General features: G+C 41.8%; 2 protein-coding genes across 3 annotated transcripts in view; both read left to right on the forward strand.

Annotated features, from left to right (window-relative positions):
- Positions 1 to 6,250, forward strand: part of LOC112246916 (carboxypeptidase D-like) — a 41,672-nt gene extending 35,422 nt beyond the window's left edge. Inside the window, exons 17-21 of the mRNA XM_042296140.1 lie at positions 20 to 118; positions 259 to 323; positions 504 to 635; positions 1,276 to 1,564; positions 3,335 to 6,250. Coding sequence (XP_042152074.1) covers positions 20 to 118; positions 259 to 323; positions 504 to 635; positions 1,276 to 1,564; positions 3,335 to 3,567 — 818 coding nt within the window. The 3' untranslated portion in view covers positions 3,568 to 6,250. The remainder of the gene's footprint in view (positions 1 to 19; positions 119 to 258; positions 324 to 503; positions 636 to 1,275; positions 1,565 to 3,334) is intronic.
- Positions 6,251 to 6,757: 507 nt separating this feature from the next.
- The window catches only part of LOC112246924 (Golgi SNAP receptor complex member 1), a 47,473-nt gene continuing 33,188 nt past the window's right edge, over positions 6,758 to 21,042 (forward strand). Inside the window, exons 1-6 of one of the 2 annotated variants that reach the window (XM_024415538.2) lie at positions 6,758 to 6,940; positions 7,736 to 7,847; positions 8,169 to 8,259; positions 8,388 to 8,495; positions 8,696 to 8,787; positions 13,913 to 13,987. In XM_024415538.2, the coding sequence (XP_024271306.1) occupies positions 6,910 to 6,940; positions 7,736 to 7,847; positions 8,169 to 8,259; positions 8,388 to 8,495; positions 8,696 to 8,787; positions 13,913 to 13,987 (509 nt within the window). In that variant the 5' untranslated portion in view covers positions 6,758 to 6,909. Of the gene's footprint in view, positions 7,012 to 7,735; positions 7,848 to 8,168; positions 8,260 to 8,387; positions 8,496 to 8,695; positions 8,788 to 13,912; positions 13,988 to 21,042 lie in introns of both variants that reach the window. The other variant, XM_024415539.2, reaches the window with a different exon arrangement.

The raw sequence follows: 21,042 nt of genomic DNA on the forward strand, positions 1-21,042 counted from the left end.
ATAGTGTACTTTTTTTCAGTTGAAAATGAGGAAACTCTGAAGTACCTGGCCAATGTTTATGCCAGAAACCATCCCAAGATGCACCTGGGGGATACAGGGTGTTCAAGCAATGACCAAAGTATGTACCAACAGCACCACAAATAGACCACTGTGACCTATAGACTGTATAGTGAATTAAAAGGAAGTGGTGAATTGAAAAAGAAGATAGCTACTATATATCTATTGTTTCAGCCTCCTCTTCTCCTCCTCTCTACTCAGTGGGTAACATCCCAGATGGAGTACTCAGGGCAGCAGAGAGACAAAGTCACATGGGCAGCATGAAGGTATGTTCCATCAACCCCTGCTTCTTAATGCTATCTAATGCTATACCTGTCTCAGGAGGAGGGTTGTTCTGACACCCTGGGCCCAAAGAGGCATCTGCTGGTTGAGTCCTGGAACGACAGGACTATATTTATTGGTCACCAAAATGCCTCTTCTGATCTGTGTGTATGTCTGTGTTCCAGGACTTCAGTGTGGACTTTGGCCACTGTCCAGAGATCACGGTGTATACAGGCTGCTGTCTGTTCCCCCCGGCCGTGCAGCTGGCCACGCTGTGGGCTGAGAACAGGAAGGCACTGCTTAGCATGCTGGTGGAGGTCAGTAATACCCTTGACCTCTGACCTGGTGCCATGTGATACAAATGCATTAAATAAGTTCACAAATGTGTTGATAAGAGTTATTGAGTGTGTTTGATAATAATTAATTTCGGCGCTCCGATTTGGTTACTTATCAAACGCATTTGTCAAACACAGTTAGGGCGGTAGGTAGCTTAGTGGTTAGAGCATTGGGCCAGTAACTGAAAGGTTGTTGGCTCGAATCCCCAAATCCCATGGTTTACTTATAAAATCTTTGCTAGAGTGTGTACTTCTGTTCTGTTATAATCTCCACCCGGCACAGCCAGAAGAGGACTGGCCACCCCTCATAGCCTGGTTCCTCTCTAGGTTTCTTCCTAGGTTTTGGCCTCTCTAGGGAGTTTTTCCTAGCCACCGTGCTTCTACACCTGCATTGCTTGCTGTTTGGGGTTTTAGGCTGGGTTTCTGTACAGCACTTTGAGATATCAGCTGATGTAAGAAGGGCTATATAAATACATTTGATTTGTACTTGCACATCAAGCTGTCTTACGCTACAGTAACAGGATATAGGCTCCTGCCCTGTCGGCCGTTCTGGCTCGGACATGGCTACTTACTTTCTGTTCTGTGTACTTTACATTCAATCTGTGTTTCGTCTGTCTCCCAGGTCCATAAAGGTGTGCGTGGCGTGGTAAAGGACAAGAGTGGGAAGCCCATCGTGGGGGCCATGATAGTGTTGAACGGAGGTGTGAGGGTGTTCACTGCAGAGGGAGGCTACTTCCATGCTCTTCTGGCACCAGGAAACCACAACATAGAGGCTGTGGCTGATGGCTACCAGCAACAACGGCAGGAGGTGGTTGTGTCGTCATATGAAGCTGCCAGCTCCATCATCATAGAGTTTGACATGGATAACCGCATTTTTGGCCTGCCCCGGGAGTTTGTTGTGGCTACTGCAGGTAAGCATGAGGAGAAATGGGTTTTTGTGGAGATGTTACCTTTTATGTAATGTTGCCAGATGATTGCAGACAATTACATAAAAACAAAAAAAACATTTTGTCATTTAGCAGACGCTGTTATTATAGGAGCAATTAGGGTAAAGTGCTTTTCTCAACGGCACATCCACAGATTTTTCACCTAGTCGGCCCGGGGACTATTGTAGGGAGTATAACAAGGTGAATAAGTTAAATGCTGTAGGTTTTCAGGACACGTTTGTTTTGTGCCATGGTCTGAGAGTCCTTTAAGGTGCCTTTTGGCAAACTCCAAGTGGGCTGTCATACTCACTGTCATGAGTATTCAGAGCCTTTGGTATGAGACTCAAACTTGACCTCTGATGCATCCTGTTTCCATTGATCATCCTTGAGATGTTTCTACAACTTGATTGGAGTCCACCTGGTAGTAAATTCAATTGATTGGACATGATTTGGAAAGGCACATACCTGTGTATATATAAGTTCCCACAGTTGACAGTGCATGTCAGAGCATAAACTAAGCCTTGAGGTCAAAGGAATTGGCCATAGAGCTCCGAGACAGGATTGTGTCCAGGTACAGATCTCAGGAAGGGTACCCCAACATTTCTGCAGCATTAAATGTTCCAGCATTAAATGCCCCCAAGAACACAGTGGCCTCCATCATTCTTAAATGGAAGATGTTTTGAACCAACAAGACTCTTCCTAGAGCTGGTCGCCCGGCCAAACTGAGCAATCGTTGAGAAGGGCCTTGGTCAGGGAGGTGACCAAGAACCTGATGGTCACTCTGACAGAGTTCCTCTGTGGAGATGGGAGAATCTTCCAAAAGGACAAATATCTCTGGAGCACTCCACCAATTAGGCCTTTATGGTAGAATGGCCAGACAGAAGCCACTCCTCAGTAAAAGGCACATGACCGCATGTTTGGAGTTTAGCAAAGGCACCTAAAGACTCTCAGACCATGAGCAACAAGATTCTCTGTTCTGATGATGCCAAGATTGAACTCTTTGGCCTGAATGCCAAGCGTCATGTCTGGAGGAAACCAGGCACCATCCCTAAGGTGAAGCATGGTGGTGGCAGCATCATGCGGTGGCGAAGGTTCACCTTCCAATAGGACAACAACCCTAAGCACACAGCCAAGACAACGCAGGAGAGTGGCTACAGGACACGTCTTTGAATGTCCTTGAGTGGCCCGGACTTGAACCCGATCAACATCTCTGGAGAGACCTGAAAATAGTTGTACAGCGACGCTCCCCATCCAACCTAACAGAGCTTGAGAGGTGTGCCAAGCTTGTAGCATCATACCCAAGAAGATCGAGGCTGTAATCTCTGCCAAAGATGATTCAACAAAGTACTGAGTAAAGAGTCTGAATAGTTATGTAAATGTATTATTTTTTTCTTCCCTAATACATATTTTTGCTTTGTCATTTTGGGGTATTGTGTGTAGATTGATTTTTTTTTTTTTTTTATTTTTTTTTTTAACCTTTTATTTAACTAGGCAAGTCAGTTAAGAACAAATTCTTATTTTCAATGACGGCCTAGGAACAGTGGGTTAACTGCCTGTTCAGGGGCAGAACGACAGATTTGTACCTTGTCAGCTCGGGGGTTTGAACTTGCTAGTCCAACGCTCTAACCACTAGGCTACCCTGCCGCCCCAAAAAAAAACATTTTAGAATAAGGCTGTAACGTAACAATGTGGGAAAAGTCACGGGGTCTGAATACTTTCCGAATAAACTTCATGCTCGTCTCTCTTTCCCTACAGCGGCCTCCATGACGGCCCTGGTGGTGACAGCCTGTATCATCTGGTGCGTGTGTTCTGCTAAGTCCAACCAGCAGAAGGATGGTTTCCACCGGCTGCGGCAGCACCGTGACGATTACGAGGATGAGATACGCCTCACGTCCATGGGCTCCAAGAAATCCCTGCTCTCCAATGAGTTCCAGGATGAGAGCGAGAGTGATGAAGATGCACTCTACGCCAACGCCGACAAACTCTGAGATCCCACATACATACACGGCCAACCTGGTTCGTATTCGTTAGGCAGCAAACAGACGGAAGCAGGGAAGTGACAACAAGAAACGCTTGTTTTTGCTATCTGTTGTTCAAAAACATTTTGCTACGGTGTGCCCTAATGAATACGATCCTGTTAGTACTGGGCAATTCCACATTAACAGAGTGACGCACTACTTATGCACTACTTTTAACAATTTCCATAGAACATTTTACAAAAACACTTACTTGAACATTTACTTGAACATTTACTTGAAGAACAATGCTGATGCAAAGTTTAGTAACAGAATTATGGTTTGTGCAGTTGGTGCCGTCATTTGGTGCCGTCAGTTGGTGCCGTCATTCTGTTACCAAAATTTGCATCTGCACTGTTCTTCATGTAAATGTGTTTTTGTAAAATGTTCAGTGGAAATTGTAATAGTTAAGAGTGCATAGAGTTGTAAGGTTTTTGTTTGACATACATTTTAAACATGAGAAATCTTTAGTCTCAGCATCACTCTGTTACTGTTGAAGTGCTCTACTGCCCATCCCTGTGACTGTTGAGTTGGCTGGTATTGTGCTCTGTGGCTCTGCTTTACTGGAGGGAAAGGGAGGAAGAGGTGCAGCAGGGAGGGCTTGTTCTTGTCCTTTCCTATAAGATTCCCCAGGTCCTATTTGCTGTTCTCCTCCAGCCCACCAGAGAGAGGTGTTTCAGAGTCTACAACTGTCCTCTATGGCTGGTGTCCAAGATGACTCGTCCAAATCAGCACCTGCTTGGCTCTGTTCATGGATGCACACTAAAGGCCTAGTGGAGCTGGGAAACCTTTTTTTTTCTTTCATGCACGCAACACACACATGCACACTTTTGCAGCTAATCACGCATCAACCTGTCCATATGTATTTGATACTTATACTTTGAACTAGTACCAAGGAATACACTAACTACAGTAATTTGAAATTATTCAAGAAATGTCAGTTTCTCCTGGTTTTTGTCAATGTTGTCCCAGTCCAGTTAGCCAATCTTTCAGAGGGAGCATCAAACACAGTGCCTTGGATGCTGTAGAGTTAGATACCCCACTCTCTTGTAGGGCTATAGTACAGAAGCGTGGTGGTGTGGGTACTAGAAGCATAGTAAATATACTAGAATCTCGTCCAGATTATGGCCTAGTACAGATTATAATCTGTGATCTATCAGATACTCGGGTGGTATGGAAGACCTAATAGTCATCCAGGATTCTTGAGTATTTTAAATGATGCACTCTCAGTGCAGAAGCCTTGCAATGGGCCTGGGTTCACAGGCTGCATGTGTTTTCACTTCTATTGCCCTCTGCTTATTCATGTGCCCTCTTGGACATACAGCACAAGGCCCTCTATGCATTGTACTACAAGCACTGTATGTTAAATACAAATACATGATTCCCCATTTAATTGTTCAGGGAAAGCACTTTGAAATAGATGCAAATACTGTAGATTACAAATGGATGGTTTTCTTTAAAAAAAAAAAAGTTTTTTAAATGAATATGTATGCTTTGTTTCTTTCTACGCACAGACCAGCTTGTTTAAAATGTTTCATATCTTAAAATGACCTTTTAAGATGGCAAATTACTTACCCATGCTTTAATAATCAGCAGCAACATATATGTATATTTAGTTGTAATTTACTTTTATTTTTATTTTTGCTGTTAATTTTTTCCATGCATTCATTCATGATTTATTTGTACATCTGATATAATACAATTCTATCAAATCCTTATGGTAGATGGCAGCCCTACATTACTGAAACGGTGCAACATGTCTGCTCTAGAATCATCCAGCAGTGGCGGGAGTGTTTAGAGAGGAGGGCATCTTCCTCTACAACAGTGGTCACCAACCCTGGTCATGAGGAGTATGAGGTGTGCAGACTTGTTCCAGGCCAACACTGACCCTCCCAATTCTACTCTCATCAATGTCTTATTGAGTAACTGGTTAGTTGAATCAGGTGTGTTAGTGCTGGGCTGGAACAAAACCCTGTACACCATGTAGTTATTCAGGACCAGGGAGGAGGACCACTAGTCTACAGGAGTGACTGACTCCTAGCTTACATTTCTGTTGCACATAATCAATATTGTAGCGAAGCCAGCTAATCTTAGGGAAGGGGGAGAAATTAAGTTATTTTTGTTTTACTTTCTGTGTGTGTGTGTGTGAGAGATGGAGAGCGTGTGTTTTCTGAATGGATGTTGGTGTTTTGATATAAATGGTTATTTTTGTTTCTTTTTATATGAAACTGAATTGATTGTAGATAATGAACTGTTGCCAAGTGTATTTGAGTGAGAAAAATAAGTGCAATTCAAGTTAACCCTGACAATACAACACACATTTCATAACAAACCAACCTGTTACTTTGTGGTGATTATTTTTATTTTAACCTTTTATTTTACTAGGCAAGTCAGTTAAGAACAAATTCTTATTTACAATGGTGGCCAACCCCGGCCAAACAATAACCTGGACGACGCTGGGCCAATTGTGCGCTACCCTATGGGACTCTCAGTCATGGCCTGTTGTGATACAGCCTGGAATTGAACCAGGGTCTGTAGTGAAGCCCTGAGTTGCATTGCCTTAAACCGCTGCGCCACTCAGGAGCCCCATATGACAGACCATACTGACATGAACATTCTTCAAGACACATTGATGAAATAAATAATTTTCTTTCAATATGGTTTTATGTCCTAATTTGTTGTATTGGTTTGACTCTACGCTAATCTCTTCTCAGAGATGTCATTCAGCAGCAACATTGCAGCGAAATGTTAATGCAGATTCTCCATTTTAGCATCTTCTATTGACCCACTACTGCCACTAGTGGACAGCCAATGAATGAATGTTTTGAATGAAAACAACTTGCATGGTGGCTGCTGTGAAAGGTTAAATGTGTTACTGCATATTTTGTTTAGTCAGTTTAATATGCTGGATTTTTAGATGTCAATGCAGTTGTTTGTGTAGCAGACTACTAGCATTTACCATTTTATTTCTATGGGGAGGGGAAGAATGTAGAGCAAGAATAGGACCAGTTTCACAACATTCCTCATTGCTTCTGTCGACACAGCTTATGAAAAGAAGTCTATAACGGCAACATTCTCTTCTGCTGGCAGGTGTGGTCTGTAGCTGGTCTTTCTCATAAAATCATTCCTCTTTCAATTACTGTTTGAGGCTATACATATACTGCTTTTTTTTGTTCCCAAGGTTCTGACCAGTTTGTCAATGGATGCTGCACATGACTAGTTTACAGCGCGGGGAGGCGCTGTTGTAGTGTACAGTTGTAGGAGTTTTCAAGTACAGTCCGTGGGCCGTGCGTCAGCTGATGACGTTGGACAAAAATGGCAGGAGGAAGCAGCAACTACTGGGAAGGTGAGGTGGCAAACTGGCACAACTAGGGTGCGATCAGACAGAGCCATTGGATACATTTACAACGATGTTTGGTAAATTATAACGGGGTTTACAGGCCAAACGTGTTGTCAAATTTGGAGCAAATCGTCACTGTTGGGTTGGGTGGCCTGTCTAAGAGCTCAGTTAGCTAGCTAGCAAAACAAGCTTTTGCTAGCAAGTGAAACGTTCACCGATGTAATGTTAACTTCGTCAGCTAGCTAGCTAATGTTTGTTAGCATAGCCAGCTAGTTTCACATAGCTATACAAACTTTAGGTTGTAGCTAGCTATTTTAGATTAGTTGTATACAATAGTTAGTATACTAGCTAGGTTGCTGTCGAGTTGATTAACTAGCTATGTGATTTCAGTTTCAACTCGCTAGCTAACAGTAGTTATTTAGCTAAATGATAAGCCAACCTAAGCAAAATTGTTTTTGTGCTAGCTAACTAAAGTAGTTGGTTAGCCAGCAAAGTTGTATTGTCAACAGCAGCAGGGTGATTAGAGTGCTGCCTGGTTGTTTTTGTTGTCTCCACTTAGCGAACCTTAGCTACCTACCACTATTATATAGATAACTAACTTTAACATACATTCAGATGTTTAACTTTCGATACGAAAAAGACAGCAAGACATCTGATTTAATGACTGATTTCAACTATTTGGATTACAATCTTTCTGTAGACGTACGTTGCTGTTGACGTCAACCCTGTTTCTCAATTCCAAACGGTGTGTGTGTGTGTGTGTGTGTGTGTGTGTGTGTGTGTGTGTGTTGCACATCCCAGATTTGCGAAAGCAGGCCAGGCAGCTGGAGAATGAGCTGGATCTGAAGCTGGTGTCCTTCAGTAAACTGTGTACCAGCTACAGCAGCTCCAGAGATGGCCGTCGAGGAGACAGGTAAGACTAAGACCCGTTCCTTTTAAAAAAAATCCCTAACCCCTTCCCCTATGGCCTAGGTCCTACATTACAGGTGAGACTAGTGCTTGCCACTACAACTACAACTTTGGGGACAGTTTCCCAGAACCGAGATGAACCCTTCTGGTCTAAAAAGTACTTTCAATGGAGATTCCCCTTTAAACATGCTTTTTCTTGGTGTTTATGGATCTAAAAGAACTGATAGGTGTTATAAATATGGCGATACAGTACCTCCACCAAGCTCACATGTTGCTAGTCCTAATGGTCTTTCTCTCCCTCCTTTTCTTCCTTTCTGCCCTATAGCAACTCGGATACTACTCCCCTCCTCAACAACTCGACACAGGATAGAATGTTTGAGACCATGTCTGTGGAGATTGAACAGCTGCTGGCCAAAGTAAGAGACTTCCCAGCAAGTAATTATCATTGTATGCAGTTTGTATGAAATTTCAGAATGGATTTTGGTCCTCAAGTAGTATTCAGCATTGTTGTGTGTATGTGTACTGACAGTGCTGTGTCTCTTAGCTCACGGGTGTGAACGACAAGATGGCGGAGTACACCAGCACCCCAGGGGTGACGTCCCTCAACGCAGCCCTGATGCACACGCTCCAGAGACACAGAGACATTCTGCAGGTCCGTCTGTCTTCTCTTACTTTCAATTTTTTTCTCTTTATCCTCCCGCTCTTTCTTTGTTTCACTCCCCATCTCTCTGGCCTATTCCTCTCTCAGAACTTAGTCCTACCTTGAGCTCTGAATGCATCATTTTCATTTCCATGGTTAATGGTTTTTCATTCCCTTAATTAACTCCTGTTTTTTTTTGGGCTGTACCCTAGGACTACACTCACGAATCCCACAAAACCAAAGCCAACTTCCTTGCCATCCGGGAGAGAGAAGATTTGCTGGGGTCTGTCCGGAAAGACATTGAGTGAGTATCTCTCCCTCCAGCCAGCCATCCCTCCATAGATCCTGTCTTACCATAAAACGTTGTACTGACTTGAAACAAGTACTAACTTGAAACAACAGATTGTGTCAACTATTTCAACTGTAAAGGGCGATTTGATAAAGCATATGATTATTATGGTTCTATGTAAGAACACACCCTCATGTGCGTCTCAAATCCCTGATCATGTAACAGTGAAAAATAAAATACCAGTCATGTACGCTGTTTAGATGTTGAAGTTAAATAAAAAATGTTTTAGTGACAGTTCATCCACTTCGGGCAGGGTGACGAAGGCATATACAATGAAAGGGTTAAACGCTGCATTGAAACTTTCTTTATAGGCACTTTCACACTCGCCACATACGCTGCTGCTACTGTCAATCTATCCTGTTGCCTAGTCACTTTACCCCAACCCATGTACGTAGCTACCTCAATTACCTCGTACCCATGCATACAAATTATGATATCACTGTAGTTTTCACATTTTTGATGGTATTTGATGTTTCTGATTAAAAATAGTTCTAAATAGGCTTAGCGGTAGTGCATGGCAACAAATGTATTCTTAGTAGTTTTAATGAACTTTCTCCATTCTGATTGCTTTATACTGTTCAAATAAACTTCAACCAAAAATAATAGGAATACAAAACTGACAGTGACGTAGTCGGCACGTAGCTAAGTGGTTAGAGCGTTGGACCAGTAACCGAAAGGTTGCTAGATCGAGTCACCGAGCTGACAAGGTAAAACTCTGTCATTCACAGAAGGCAGTTAACCCACTGTTAAAACAGTTAAAAAGTAGGCCGTCATTGTAAATACAAATTGGTTCTTAACTGACTTGCCCAGTTAAATAAAGGTTTAAATATTTGTAAAAAAAATGTGAATAGTCCTATTTGTAGAACATTGCATAGGAATGAAAATCCTCTATTGTAACCTCTCTGGTACTCGACCAATGATTCCCATTTCCATAGTTATTTGCTGAATTCCAGCATTCACTTCCTGCATTTTCATAAATTTCTTCATTTCCTGCGCGAATTTGTCACTGTCACTTTTTTTGGGGCTCAGTATATGCCTGTATTTCATCAGGTTTCCTTTATGAGAATAATTATTCTCCCCATTGACTGTTTTTGGATTCAATTGCAGTTATTTAATAGAAGGTAAAGTAAAAATCCAAACCGGTCCTTGAATGAATAGTTTTTTTTTAATGGTTTACCGCCCAGCCTACACCCATGGGCCTCCAATGAGAGAGAAGGTGCTCAGTGCTCCACTGATTGGCTTGGTAGTGAATGAGGAGATTTAAATGAGGGCTAGGCAACCAGACCATGACTATTGTCTGTGTTCTAATGGCTTATTGATCTGTGTAAGATGCATCAGGCCGCACCACAAGATCACTGCAGGATTCCTATTGAGCACACACACCCCCTCCTTTATATAAGCATATAGCCTTATTCATCAGTGCTCTCTGTTGTTCCATACAGTCATGTGTGTTCTCCTTGTGCTCCGCAATAAACCAAACATCATGGTGCCTGGGAATGAACCTTTCACTGTTCTGTTGGCTGTGGACTGAATTTATAATTGTTCTGCTTGAGAAAAGAACATTACTGCCCACCCACACAATGTGATGGGAATGTGCGCTTTGTTTTAGTGGTATTCCTATCCTGTCTTAGTCATCACTAAAGTCCCCAAAGGAGCATTTTTATTATTGTATGCATTCTGATCCATGTAGCCTACATGGTGTATGATGTACTGTAAGCATTAACATACACATTGGGAAATGAGATACTACAAAGAGTGCCTCCAGAAAGTATTCAGACCCCTTGACTTATTCCACATTTTAAGGTTACAGCCTTATTCTAAAAAATAAAATAAAAATACCCTCAATCTACACACAACCTCTGCGAACAATTGCTTTGACTTCATGGCTTGGTTTTTGCTCTGACATGCACTGTCAACTCTGGGACCTTTTTATATAGACGTGTGTGCCTTCTAAATCATGTCCAATCCACTGAATTTACCACAGGTGGACTCCAATCATCAAGTTGTAGAAACAGCTCAAGGATGATCAATGGAAACAGGATGCACCTGAGCTAAATTTAGAGTCTCATAGCAAAGGTTCTGAATACTTATGTAAATAAGGTATTTCTGTTTTTTTATTTTCGATACATTTGCAAACCTTTCTAAACCTGTTTTTGCTCTGTCATGGGGTATTGTGTGTTGATTGCGGAGGACTTAATTGAATACATTTTAGTATAAGGCTGTAACGTAACAAAATGCAGAAAGTCAAGGGTTCTTAATGCTTTCCGAAGGCGCTGTACATGCTGCTCCTCAAGGATTTAGACTGGTGTTGTAGTGCTTTCAAAGACCACGTGCTTGAATCTTGTGGCGTACTAAGGCTGAACTAACACACTAATAGCCAAGCTACTGAAGCTAACGACAGTGCTCATTATCAATACATCAGCACTAAGCTAACAAGAACCCCTATTGTCTTGTGCTATCAAGCATTGAGTTGAGAGACACAGGCAGTCATGCAGATGGCGAGACTCTAGAGCTTCCATTTCCATGAAACTCAGAGAAATGGGGAAACAAAGAGAGAAAGTGATGGAATGTAGAGGGAGAGGTAGTAGTCTGTCAGGGCACCACTGGGAGGCTTCGCCACTATTCTGTAACAGTTGTCCATTTTGTCAAGTTCCACAAGTTCTAAGACCATTTCAGTTTTTCTGATACAGCAATACATGATACTATACAGTTGTTATAAAATTGACCTTTAGTCATTTTATCTTCTTTGCTACTTGGCTAACTTGACAAAAAATAATTTGCCATCTGTTATAGTACAATAACTGTTGTATCCTCTTGTTCTTCCTACCCATTTACTGTACAGTATGTTCAAGCTTCATACAGACCTTGGACTGTATTAGTAAGTCATCTTGGCAACCCGATCTGGCACATTTTCAGCCTTGTGTCTTTCAATGGTTTCCTTTGAGACTTCCCATATATCAATGCATGTTATGTCGATCAATATTATGGCAGCTTGCAACTGTTTGTTTGGTGGCCATCCTAGTTACTTAGCTCATGTCAAACTCCACTGTAATGTTGTTGGGCTTCTTTGAATCAATATAGTATGTTGCGCTGTTTTACAAGTTCACCATGCAATCATGCGGACTCTTATCAATACTGTTTGCATTATTTCTTAAGTGATGTATTACTTCCTGTAACCAGACAATGCCAAATCCCCCTATACGTATATTTAAAAGATCCCTGCCAACATCACATAACACATTATCCACCATGGATGTTCCCCCTCTAGTAGGCTTGGGCGATATACCGTATACCGATGGTAGGATTTTCAATACTGTGCTACGCCACTGCTTATAACGAAGTTAGTTATAACTATAAGAAATCTAAGATGTGTCAAATTATATCTAGCTCAGGGCTCCAGCTATGCATTCGGTTTTCTAACTTGCTATGTAAGTGGCTAGATGTCAAAGTCAAGCTTCTTGTTTACAGCAGAGACATTTGATCATAGATATCTTTATACTAATTACTATTAGTATTCTGATTCTATGCATTCATCCCCTCCTGGATCTAGTATTCAAACAATGGCTGCCTCTCCTTTCCCCAGGTCAGTGGAGAGGAAGGAGAGCATCAATAAAGTGCTTATGGGCTTACAGCCTGTAGCTAGTCCAGCAGCCACTTCCTATAGCACCCGCTGCAGTGGGAATTGAGAGTAGCGCTAAGGAGCTGTCAACGGGTTTCTCGGTGCTCATATCTACTCTGTGAGTGGCTTAATCAACAGTGTGCCGTTGTGTAGGCTACATGGTGAACAGTATAGACCCCCAAGGTTTGTGGTGTATATATATATATTTATTTATTTCCGCTCAAACTTAATGAACCATTATTGAAATGGTTATAGAAACCCTGAAGCATGTGGGGCTGAGTGGTGTCTTTCTTGTGTAGCACACATTCCCCTGCTGCCCACCAGGTGGCAGTAGATCTTCTGCATACCTGACTGGGTGTGTGTGGCTGCTTAAGTAAGCAGTCAAGATGAGGGCTCTTTCTGTTTACAACCATACCACACACACACACATGGCTCCAACCATCTTTAAAGGATTCTTCTGAATTTTGGTATCTACTTCCCCAGAGTCGGATGTACTGGTGGATATCATTTTTATGTCTCTGTGTCCAGTATGAAGGAAGTTGGAGGTAGTTTTGCGAGCCAATGCTAACTAGCGTTAGCACAATGACCAGCAAGCCTTCTAACACTGTTACTGTAGCAATGACCAGCCAATCCCTCTGAGATGTGGACCATTCCATTACTAACTGCGCCCAGTCACCATCCCCACTGCGACAAAAATGTGTACATTTCACAAATCACATATCTTATTGGTCACATGTGCCTAACAAAACAGGTAAGACCTTTACAGTGAAATGTTTACTTACAAGCCCATAACAACAATGATTTAAGAAGTATCAAGACTATTATGAATATTTTTTTATTTTTTACAAATAAGTGCTAAGTAAAAAATAGAAAATAAAAGTAACAAATAATTATAACGGCAGTAACGTAACAAGTGAGGCTATATACATGGGGTACCGGTACAATGTGCGGGGCCACCGGTTAGTTGAGGTAATATGTACTTGTAGGTAGAGTTAAACTGACTAAGACATTCTTATCCAGAGTGACTTCTTAGTCAGTGAGTTAATTTTACATGGTGATGTTGACAGCAGGAGAAACCATCCTCAGTGTTTTCCATTCAGGCCAGGCTGCTTTAAAAGAGCTGTACATCTACTGCAGTCCTATAGCTAGCTCTTTAAACCACCTCATCATGGCTGGCTTCCTATTATACATGAACTCCTCCATTTACCGACTGTGCCCGTCTGCTTGGACTGTAGCTGCATAGACAAACCTTGTTTCAAATGGTCACGTTGATGAATCCATAGATGTTGTGTTTGATACAATCGTGACTGAATTTGTTAATACCTTAGATTAATCAGGATCAATTTCTCAGTAAATATTCAATATAGTCATAGCAGTGACGTCATCTTGAGTAGTTTGTGTGTCTAATTTATATGCACTGTGTCATATTAATTAAACCCATTCTCTCTTTCTGTCCAACAGGACATACAAGAGTGGTTCAGGAGTAAACAACAGAAGAACAGAACTGTTTCTGAAGGAGCATGAACACCTGAGAAAGTAAGAACGAACACACACACACACACCGCTCCTGACTTTTTGTGACTCTAAATGACCAGATTACTTCGCAATATCATCTTGCAATATTCTCCAAGTACCCATACTGTCATCTCACAATTATTCTGTCAAGCTTTTTCTGAAATTCTTACAAACAACTTGGCTTTTTGCTTCTGGTAATTCCAAGTACAGTATCTTTGCTGTTCCCAGAGCAGTTCTCATAGCTGTATCAGTTCTCAGAGGAGCTGCTACTTCCCAGTAACCAGACCAATAGCAGTCTGCCGAGCAGCACAGTGCTGGGATAACTCATGTTGATGGGCCCAGTTAGGCATTTTGAATAACTCTAAAATGATCTCCCTGCTCTTGCTGTTTGCTTGCTAAGCACTGCTTAAACACTTCTTCCCCCAACAAGACAGATGAGAAGCTGTTTGAGTTTTTCATTTTAAAGATAAAGCTCGGGGTAAGGATGTTTTGGTGTATAAATCAGCGTGTGTCATCTTGATTCACTGGCATTTCTGGCTATTTTTTCCCCCGTAGACAGCAACTTGGCTTCTTAAGTTAATGATCTGTTTAAATGAAATGTAAGAATAAAATAGATTTAAGGTAAAGGGTAATTTAGGCCTAATAATTCATAAAATAAAAAAAATCCTGTATTCTTCCATTAAAATATCAAGGCGTTAACTCCTAAAGGTCAAACCCCACCACACACTCAGTCATAGCACAACTATACATTTGAGTTCAGTAAGGTTATTCTCATTCAGTCAGACCATAAACGCCACACAGTGCAACACAGCAATAGAACTGTCATTTTATCATTTACCTCAACTTGAATGGACTGGCGCGCTAATTTTCAAGGGTTAATTTTTGTTCACCTCTGTGTTGGCGTGTGGCGCGCAGAGGTGTTAGAGACAGCCCATTCAACCTCACACAGGGTATCAGCATGGTGTAAAGACAGAGACCTACACATTAACTACAGCGTTACATGTGTCATGGCCAGTGTCAGGAGGGAGACATTGCAAACCATGGCTACACTAAAGAATTGGCCCCCAAATGGCAGTTTCTCCAGATACACCCCAAACTTCCATTCATTAGAAGAAACCGTCTGACTGTTCTGTCACAAAATGGCTGTGTCGTGTCTGTGACTCATTAATGACATGCTATTTTATCAAATCGATTACCTAATGTTTAATTGATTACGTGATTGAATTAAATCATGCAACAATTAACTCATTAATAACCTGGGGCACCACAGAGACGTTTATTTAAGGAGTTCCGTCTTCCGAATGAACTCTTAGCGATCTAAAGATCTCTTACATTTCAGTCATTAATTTTTCTTTACCTTCTCATTCTCATCTGAACGTCGTAAAATTCTTTGTTATCTGCATGAACCCTAGTTTCCATTATCAGCAATATACAAATTGGCTTAATTATTTATTTACTAACTAAATAATCACAGAAATGCATAACAAACCAACAGTAGATATTGGTTACTAACAATGATAGAGAAGTCCCTAGTGGGCTAAGCCGATATGAGGTCTTGGTAGACAAAGGAAAGGGGTGGGGACTGAGAGAGCGGGAAAGACCAAATGGATTCACGACAAACAGAATAACCTATTAATTGAAATGCTAATCCATTGCACATGAACGGCCGCTCATTCGAGAATAATTTAAATGTATATGTTTGTCTTCTCTGGAATCCTTGATCGTCCTGTAGGGTTCATCAGAGTCTCTGGTTCACTTTCCCAGAAGTCACAATGTCTTTCGTGGTTGTAGTTGGTACCATTCGGAAATATTCTCATAGATAGATGCTTCCGCAGTTGTCGGTATTCTCATTCTAGACTTAGGTAATTTCTAGCTGCAGACTAGTAATTGTGTCTAAGATTTGCTCTTATTCTGTAGTGATCGATAGTCTGAGTTGAACCATTTCCAGCCATGTAGCCAATGTTCCACGTGGTATGGTCTTGTCCTTTGGTAGTGTTGTAGTGCCAACTATTTCAACATGTCGCATCCGCTGCATGTTTTCTAGTCTTAGAAATTCAACCATTTGCAACCTTAGCTAACACCAGGGTTTGCGTGATCTTAACAAATCGAGACGTCCGGCTTACCGTGGGTCTCTTTGGCATGAAATGTACATTTTGTCACGGGTGGTTTTATACACTTCAGAGAAAAGGGCCGGTCCATAATGCCGACGTAATGTCTATGCTCTCGTGGGTGTGGTTACTGACTTGGTTAACTTTATATGAAAACCCATTTTTTTCTCATTTAGAAGGTTAACATTACATCTTTTCACAAATGGTTTCATGTTTAATCACATACGTTTCACAATATTTAGATATAAACCTGACAGCTGGGAAATGTACACATTAAGAGATACTGTTATGTGTGTTTCCTGTCCTTCTTGAGATCACAAGATCACCAAACGAAACACACTCGTCATAACTGTCCTTTGTGTCCACGGACCGTTCCCACATTGTCAGAAGTACAGATGTTTCATTCCCCCATTTTGGGGATTAGTAGTTTGGCCAAGTCTTGTTCTCTCGCTCTACACACTGCATGTCCAAAGGAATTTACGACCTGTCATTAAACTGTGGCGAGAGAGGAACTTCTGTTAGTGTCATTTTTGTTTTTCACTTTTGTGTATTATCTACTTCACTTTCGTTGGCAATGTTAACATATGTTCCCCATGCCAATAAAGCCCCTTGAAATGAAATGAAATGAAATGGGGTGGGGGTGCCTATGATACCCCCAGGGCACATCATGACAGCTGAATGGTATTTTTCCAGTCACTGCACTGAATGTGCTCATTCAAGTATAGTACATGACCAAAAGTATGTGGTCACATGCTCGTCGAAAATCTCATTCCAAAATCATTGGCATTAATATGGAGTTGGTCCCCCCTTTGCTTCTATAACAGCCTCCACTCTTCTGGGAAGGCTTTCCACTAGATGTTGGAACATTGCTGCAGGGACTTGCTTCCATTCACCCTTGCGCATTAGTGAGGTCGGCCTCTGGTGTTGGGCGATTAAGCCTGGCTCGCAGTTGGCTTTCCAATTCATCCCAAAGGTGTTCAATGGGGTTGAGGTTAGGGCTCTGTGCAGGCCAGTCAAGTTCTTCCACACCGATCTCGACAAACCATTTCTGTATGGAACTCGCTTTGTGCACGGGGGCATTGCCATGCTGAAACGTGAAGTTGCCACAAAGTTAGAAGTACAGAATCATCTAGAACAGTGGTCACCAACCTTTTCTCAGTCAAGATCACTTTCTGAGTCAAAATGCATGCCGAGATCTACTGTTCAGATTTGTTTTTATCATGACTTTAAAAACATAAGCCTATGCAACATAAACCAATTAAAAACAGTACTGTAGCAATGAGGTTTGTGCAGTAAGCTATAGGCCCAATATATTATCACCGCATATTGGCTTTGCTTAAATTTACCTGCCAATGCATTGTTTGGGACATTTTTAAAAAATTTGATTTTAAAAATTGAGCTATATGATCACACCGGTAATAGATCCATTGTACATGTGAGGCACAGCTGAGTGAGCATACATTTAAATAATTAGCTTTTTATTTTACTGGGCTGATGGTGCCAGCATCTGATGGTCAGTTGCAGCAGGGAGAAGAGAGGAGAATGAGGGTCCCCCTCTCAACATCCCTTCACTCTCCCTTTCCTCCACTGATACTGACCAAAAAGGACACCATCTTCCAGCTGATGGTGAAATGCGAGTCGCACCGCATTATTTCTGCCTCATGCACAAATTCGTTGTTTCTGCTATGAACAGAGAAAGTGAAATATTCCGCGATATTAAGACTCAAGCCACTAATAATAACGCAGGCCTATAGATAGTTTCCTACTCATTCATTACTGCTGCACTGCTTGTTGTAGCGCTGAGTGCAAATAGGAAGAAGGCGCTTTTTATGGCGTATAAAAATGTTGACAGTGCTGAGTACGAACTATAACTCACTCATAAAAACAGCAGCTCTTTTCTGTATTTGTTGGCAGTCTCTCTCTAATCATGGTTTTAAACATTTTGAAATCTCACAACGTAGCCTTCTTTTATGCCTGCTACGTTACTGCAGACTCGGTCATCTGAGCAATCTGATTGGCCAGCGGTGTCATAGTGCACTTGGATTTCCTCTCCAGGCCCACCGGGAAGGTAGAGTTTGTGCAGAATTTTTTGGCGTCCGCCTAGAAATGCCTTGGAGATCAACAAGTCGATCGCGATCGACCGGTTGGTGACCTCTGGTCTAGAATGTCATTGTATGCTGTAGCTTTAAGATTTCCCTTCACTGGAACTAAGTGACCTAGCCTGAACCATGAAAACAGCCTCAGGCCCTTATTCCTCCTCCACCAAACTTTACATTTCGCTCTATGCATTCAGGCAGGTAGTGTTCCCCTGGCATCCGTAAAACTCAGATTTGTCCGTCGGACTGCAAGATGGTGAAGCGTGATTCATCACTCCAGAGAACCCATTTCCACTGCTCCAGAGTCCAATGGCAGTGAGTTTTACACCACTCCAGCCGACGCTTGGCATTGCGCATGGTGATCTTAGGCTTGTGTGCGGCTGCTCGACCATGGAAACCCATTTCATGCAGCTCCTGACAAACAGTTCTTGTGCTGACGTTGCTTCCAGAGGCAGTTTGGAACTCAGTTGCAACACTCACTACCGAGGTCAGACTAAGTGCTTCAGCAGTTGGCGGTACCGTTCTGTGAGCTTGTGTGGCCTACCACTTCGGGCTGAGCCGTTGTTGCTCCTAGACATTTCCACTTCACAATAACAGCACTTACAATTGACCGGGGCAGCTCTAGCAGGGCAGAAATTTGACGAACTGACTTGTTAGAAAGATGGCATTCTATGAAGGTGCCACGTTGAAAGTCACTGAGCTCTTCAGTAAGGCGTTCTACAACCAATGTTTGTCGATGGAGATTGCATTGCTGTTTGCTTGATTTTATACATCTGTCAGCAACGGTTGTGGCTGAAATGGCTGAATCCACTAATTTTGAAGGTGTCCACATATTTTTGAATATATCGTGTACCTCTGTGTAATTTCATAGTGAAGTTGGTGTAAGGGGACCCATGGTTTTTGTGTATCTCTCAGCAGTTGCCTCGGACGGTAGGGCCCACTTCTCAGCATTGATATCACCAGCATTACATTCTGTGTGCTGTTTACTTTAGTACCAAAGGAATCCTTACAAAACGCTGTGCTGGTGGAAGACCTGTTTGACTGGGTTTTATTTATTCAGGTGCTGCTGATGCAGGTTTAGGTTCTGTTTGTGAAGCAGTCAATTTCCCCCTCTGTGGATGAAAGAGAAGGACCATGAAAATAACTGCCGGTGCAGAACATTAAAGCCATACAAAACCCCTACAAACACATTACCCTGTACTAGCAGCCTATTGTAGTGTACATTTGATGTGATTTAACAATACAAGACAGTAAGTAGGGCATGGGGACAGCTGCTCAGTATGTGTATTTTTCAATCTCAGGTTAACATTATACGAAAGGCAGAACTGCAGCATTTGAAATGCTATAGATGTGCAATATAATTTATAATATCCATTGTCAATGCCACAGCTGCATAGTGCCTATGTTGTTATTATTGCCCTCATTACATTGAGAAAAGATGGCACGTAGAGTTGGTCTGGGTCTAGTTCTCAGTATTGCAATGCTTTTGTAGAGGACCTTGGTTGGTTTTGAAACCTGTCCTAGACCAATCCCCAGAACCTGTCTTTTAAGAGAGGAGGCTATCTGTAATCTGAGTCATATCTATGCCAGCTCAGACATGCAATACAATCTAGGAAAGTTTGGTGATATTTGCTGTCGCAGTATGGGTACACAGCCTCAACCACATGACAAGCTGGGAGCAGCACAATATGATGTTAACCACAGGAGATAACAGAGAGGACTTTCCCCTACTATAGCGGTTTAGAGACACAAGATGCCAAAGGAAGAAATGCTTCCCTTCAAGGTTTGCAGCTCTGCTGCGTAGACCAGTGGAAATGTTTGGGAGGTTGTGGACAGGTGTCTTTTATACTGATAACAATTTCAAACAGTTGCCATTAATACAGGTAACGAGTGGTGGACAGAGGAGCCTCTTAAAGAAGAAGTTACAGGTCTGTGAGAGCCAGAAATCTTGCTTGTTTGTAGGTGACCAAATACTTATTTTCCACCATAATTTGCAAATAAATTCATTAAAAATCCTACAATGTGATTTTTCTGGAATTTTTTTCTCATTTTGTCTGTCATAGTTGAAGTGTAACTATGATGAAAATTACAGGCCTCACCTTTTTAAGTGGGAGAACTTGCACAATTGGTGGTTGACTAAATACCCTGTTTCCTTCCTGAGCGGTATGATGGCAGCGTAGTCACATGGTGTTTATACTTGTGTACTATTGTTTGTACAGATGAATGTGGTACCTTCAGGCATTTGGAAATTGCTCCCAAGGATGAACCAGACTTGTGGAGGTCTACTATTTTTTTTTCTGAGGGCTTGGCTGATTTATTTTGATTCTCCCATGATGTCAAGCAAAGAGGCACTGAGTTTGATGGTAGGCCTTGAAATACATCCACAGGTACACCTCCAATTGACTCAAATTATGTCAATTAGCCTACCAGAAGCTTCTAAAGCATGACATCAATTTATGGAATTTTCCAAGCTGTTTAAATGCACAGTCAACTTAGTGTATGTAAACTTCTGACCCACTGGAATTGTGATACTGTGAAACAATCTGTCTAAACAATTGTTGTTAAAATGACTTGTGAATTGCACAAAGTAGATGTCCTAACCGACTTGCCAAAACTATAGTTTGTTAACAAGAAATTTGTGGAGTGGTTGAAAAAGAAGTTTTAATGACTCCAACCTAAGTGTATGTAAACTTCTGACTTCAACTGTACGTTTTTCCAGCAGCAGACAAGTTATATTTGCATGATGTAGCATAAATCATCATTACTGTTTGGTTTCATTCATGTGACAGACCAATACCTCACGAGACTTCTTTTCTCTAAGCTGAGACCTTAAAACTGAGATGTTTTGTTCTCAAAACAAGGTCTGGGCGTA

The sequence above is a fragment of the Oncorhynchus tshawytscha genome, linkage group LG13 (assembly GCF_018296145.1).
Source record: "Oncorhynchus tshawytscha isolate Ot180627B linkage group LG13, Otsh_v2.0, whole genome shotgun sequence".
Lineage (NCBI taxonomy): Eukaryota > Metazoa > Chordata > Actinopteri > Salmoniformes > Salmonidae > Oncorhynchus > Oncorhynchus tshawytscha.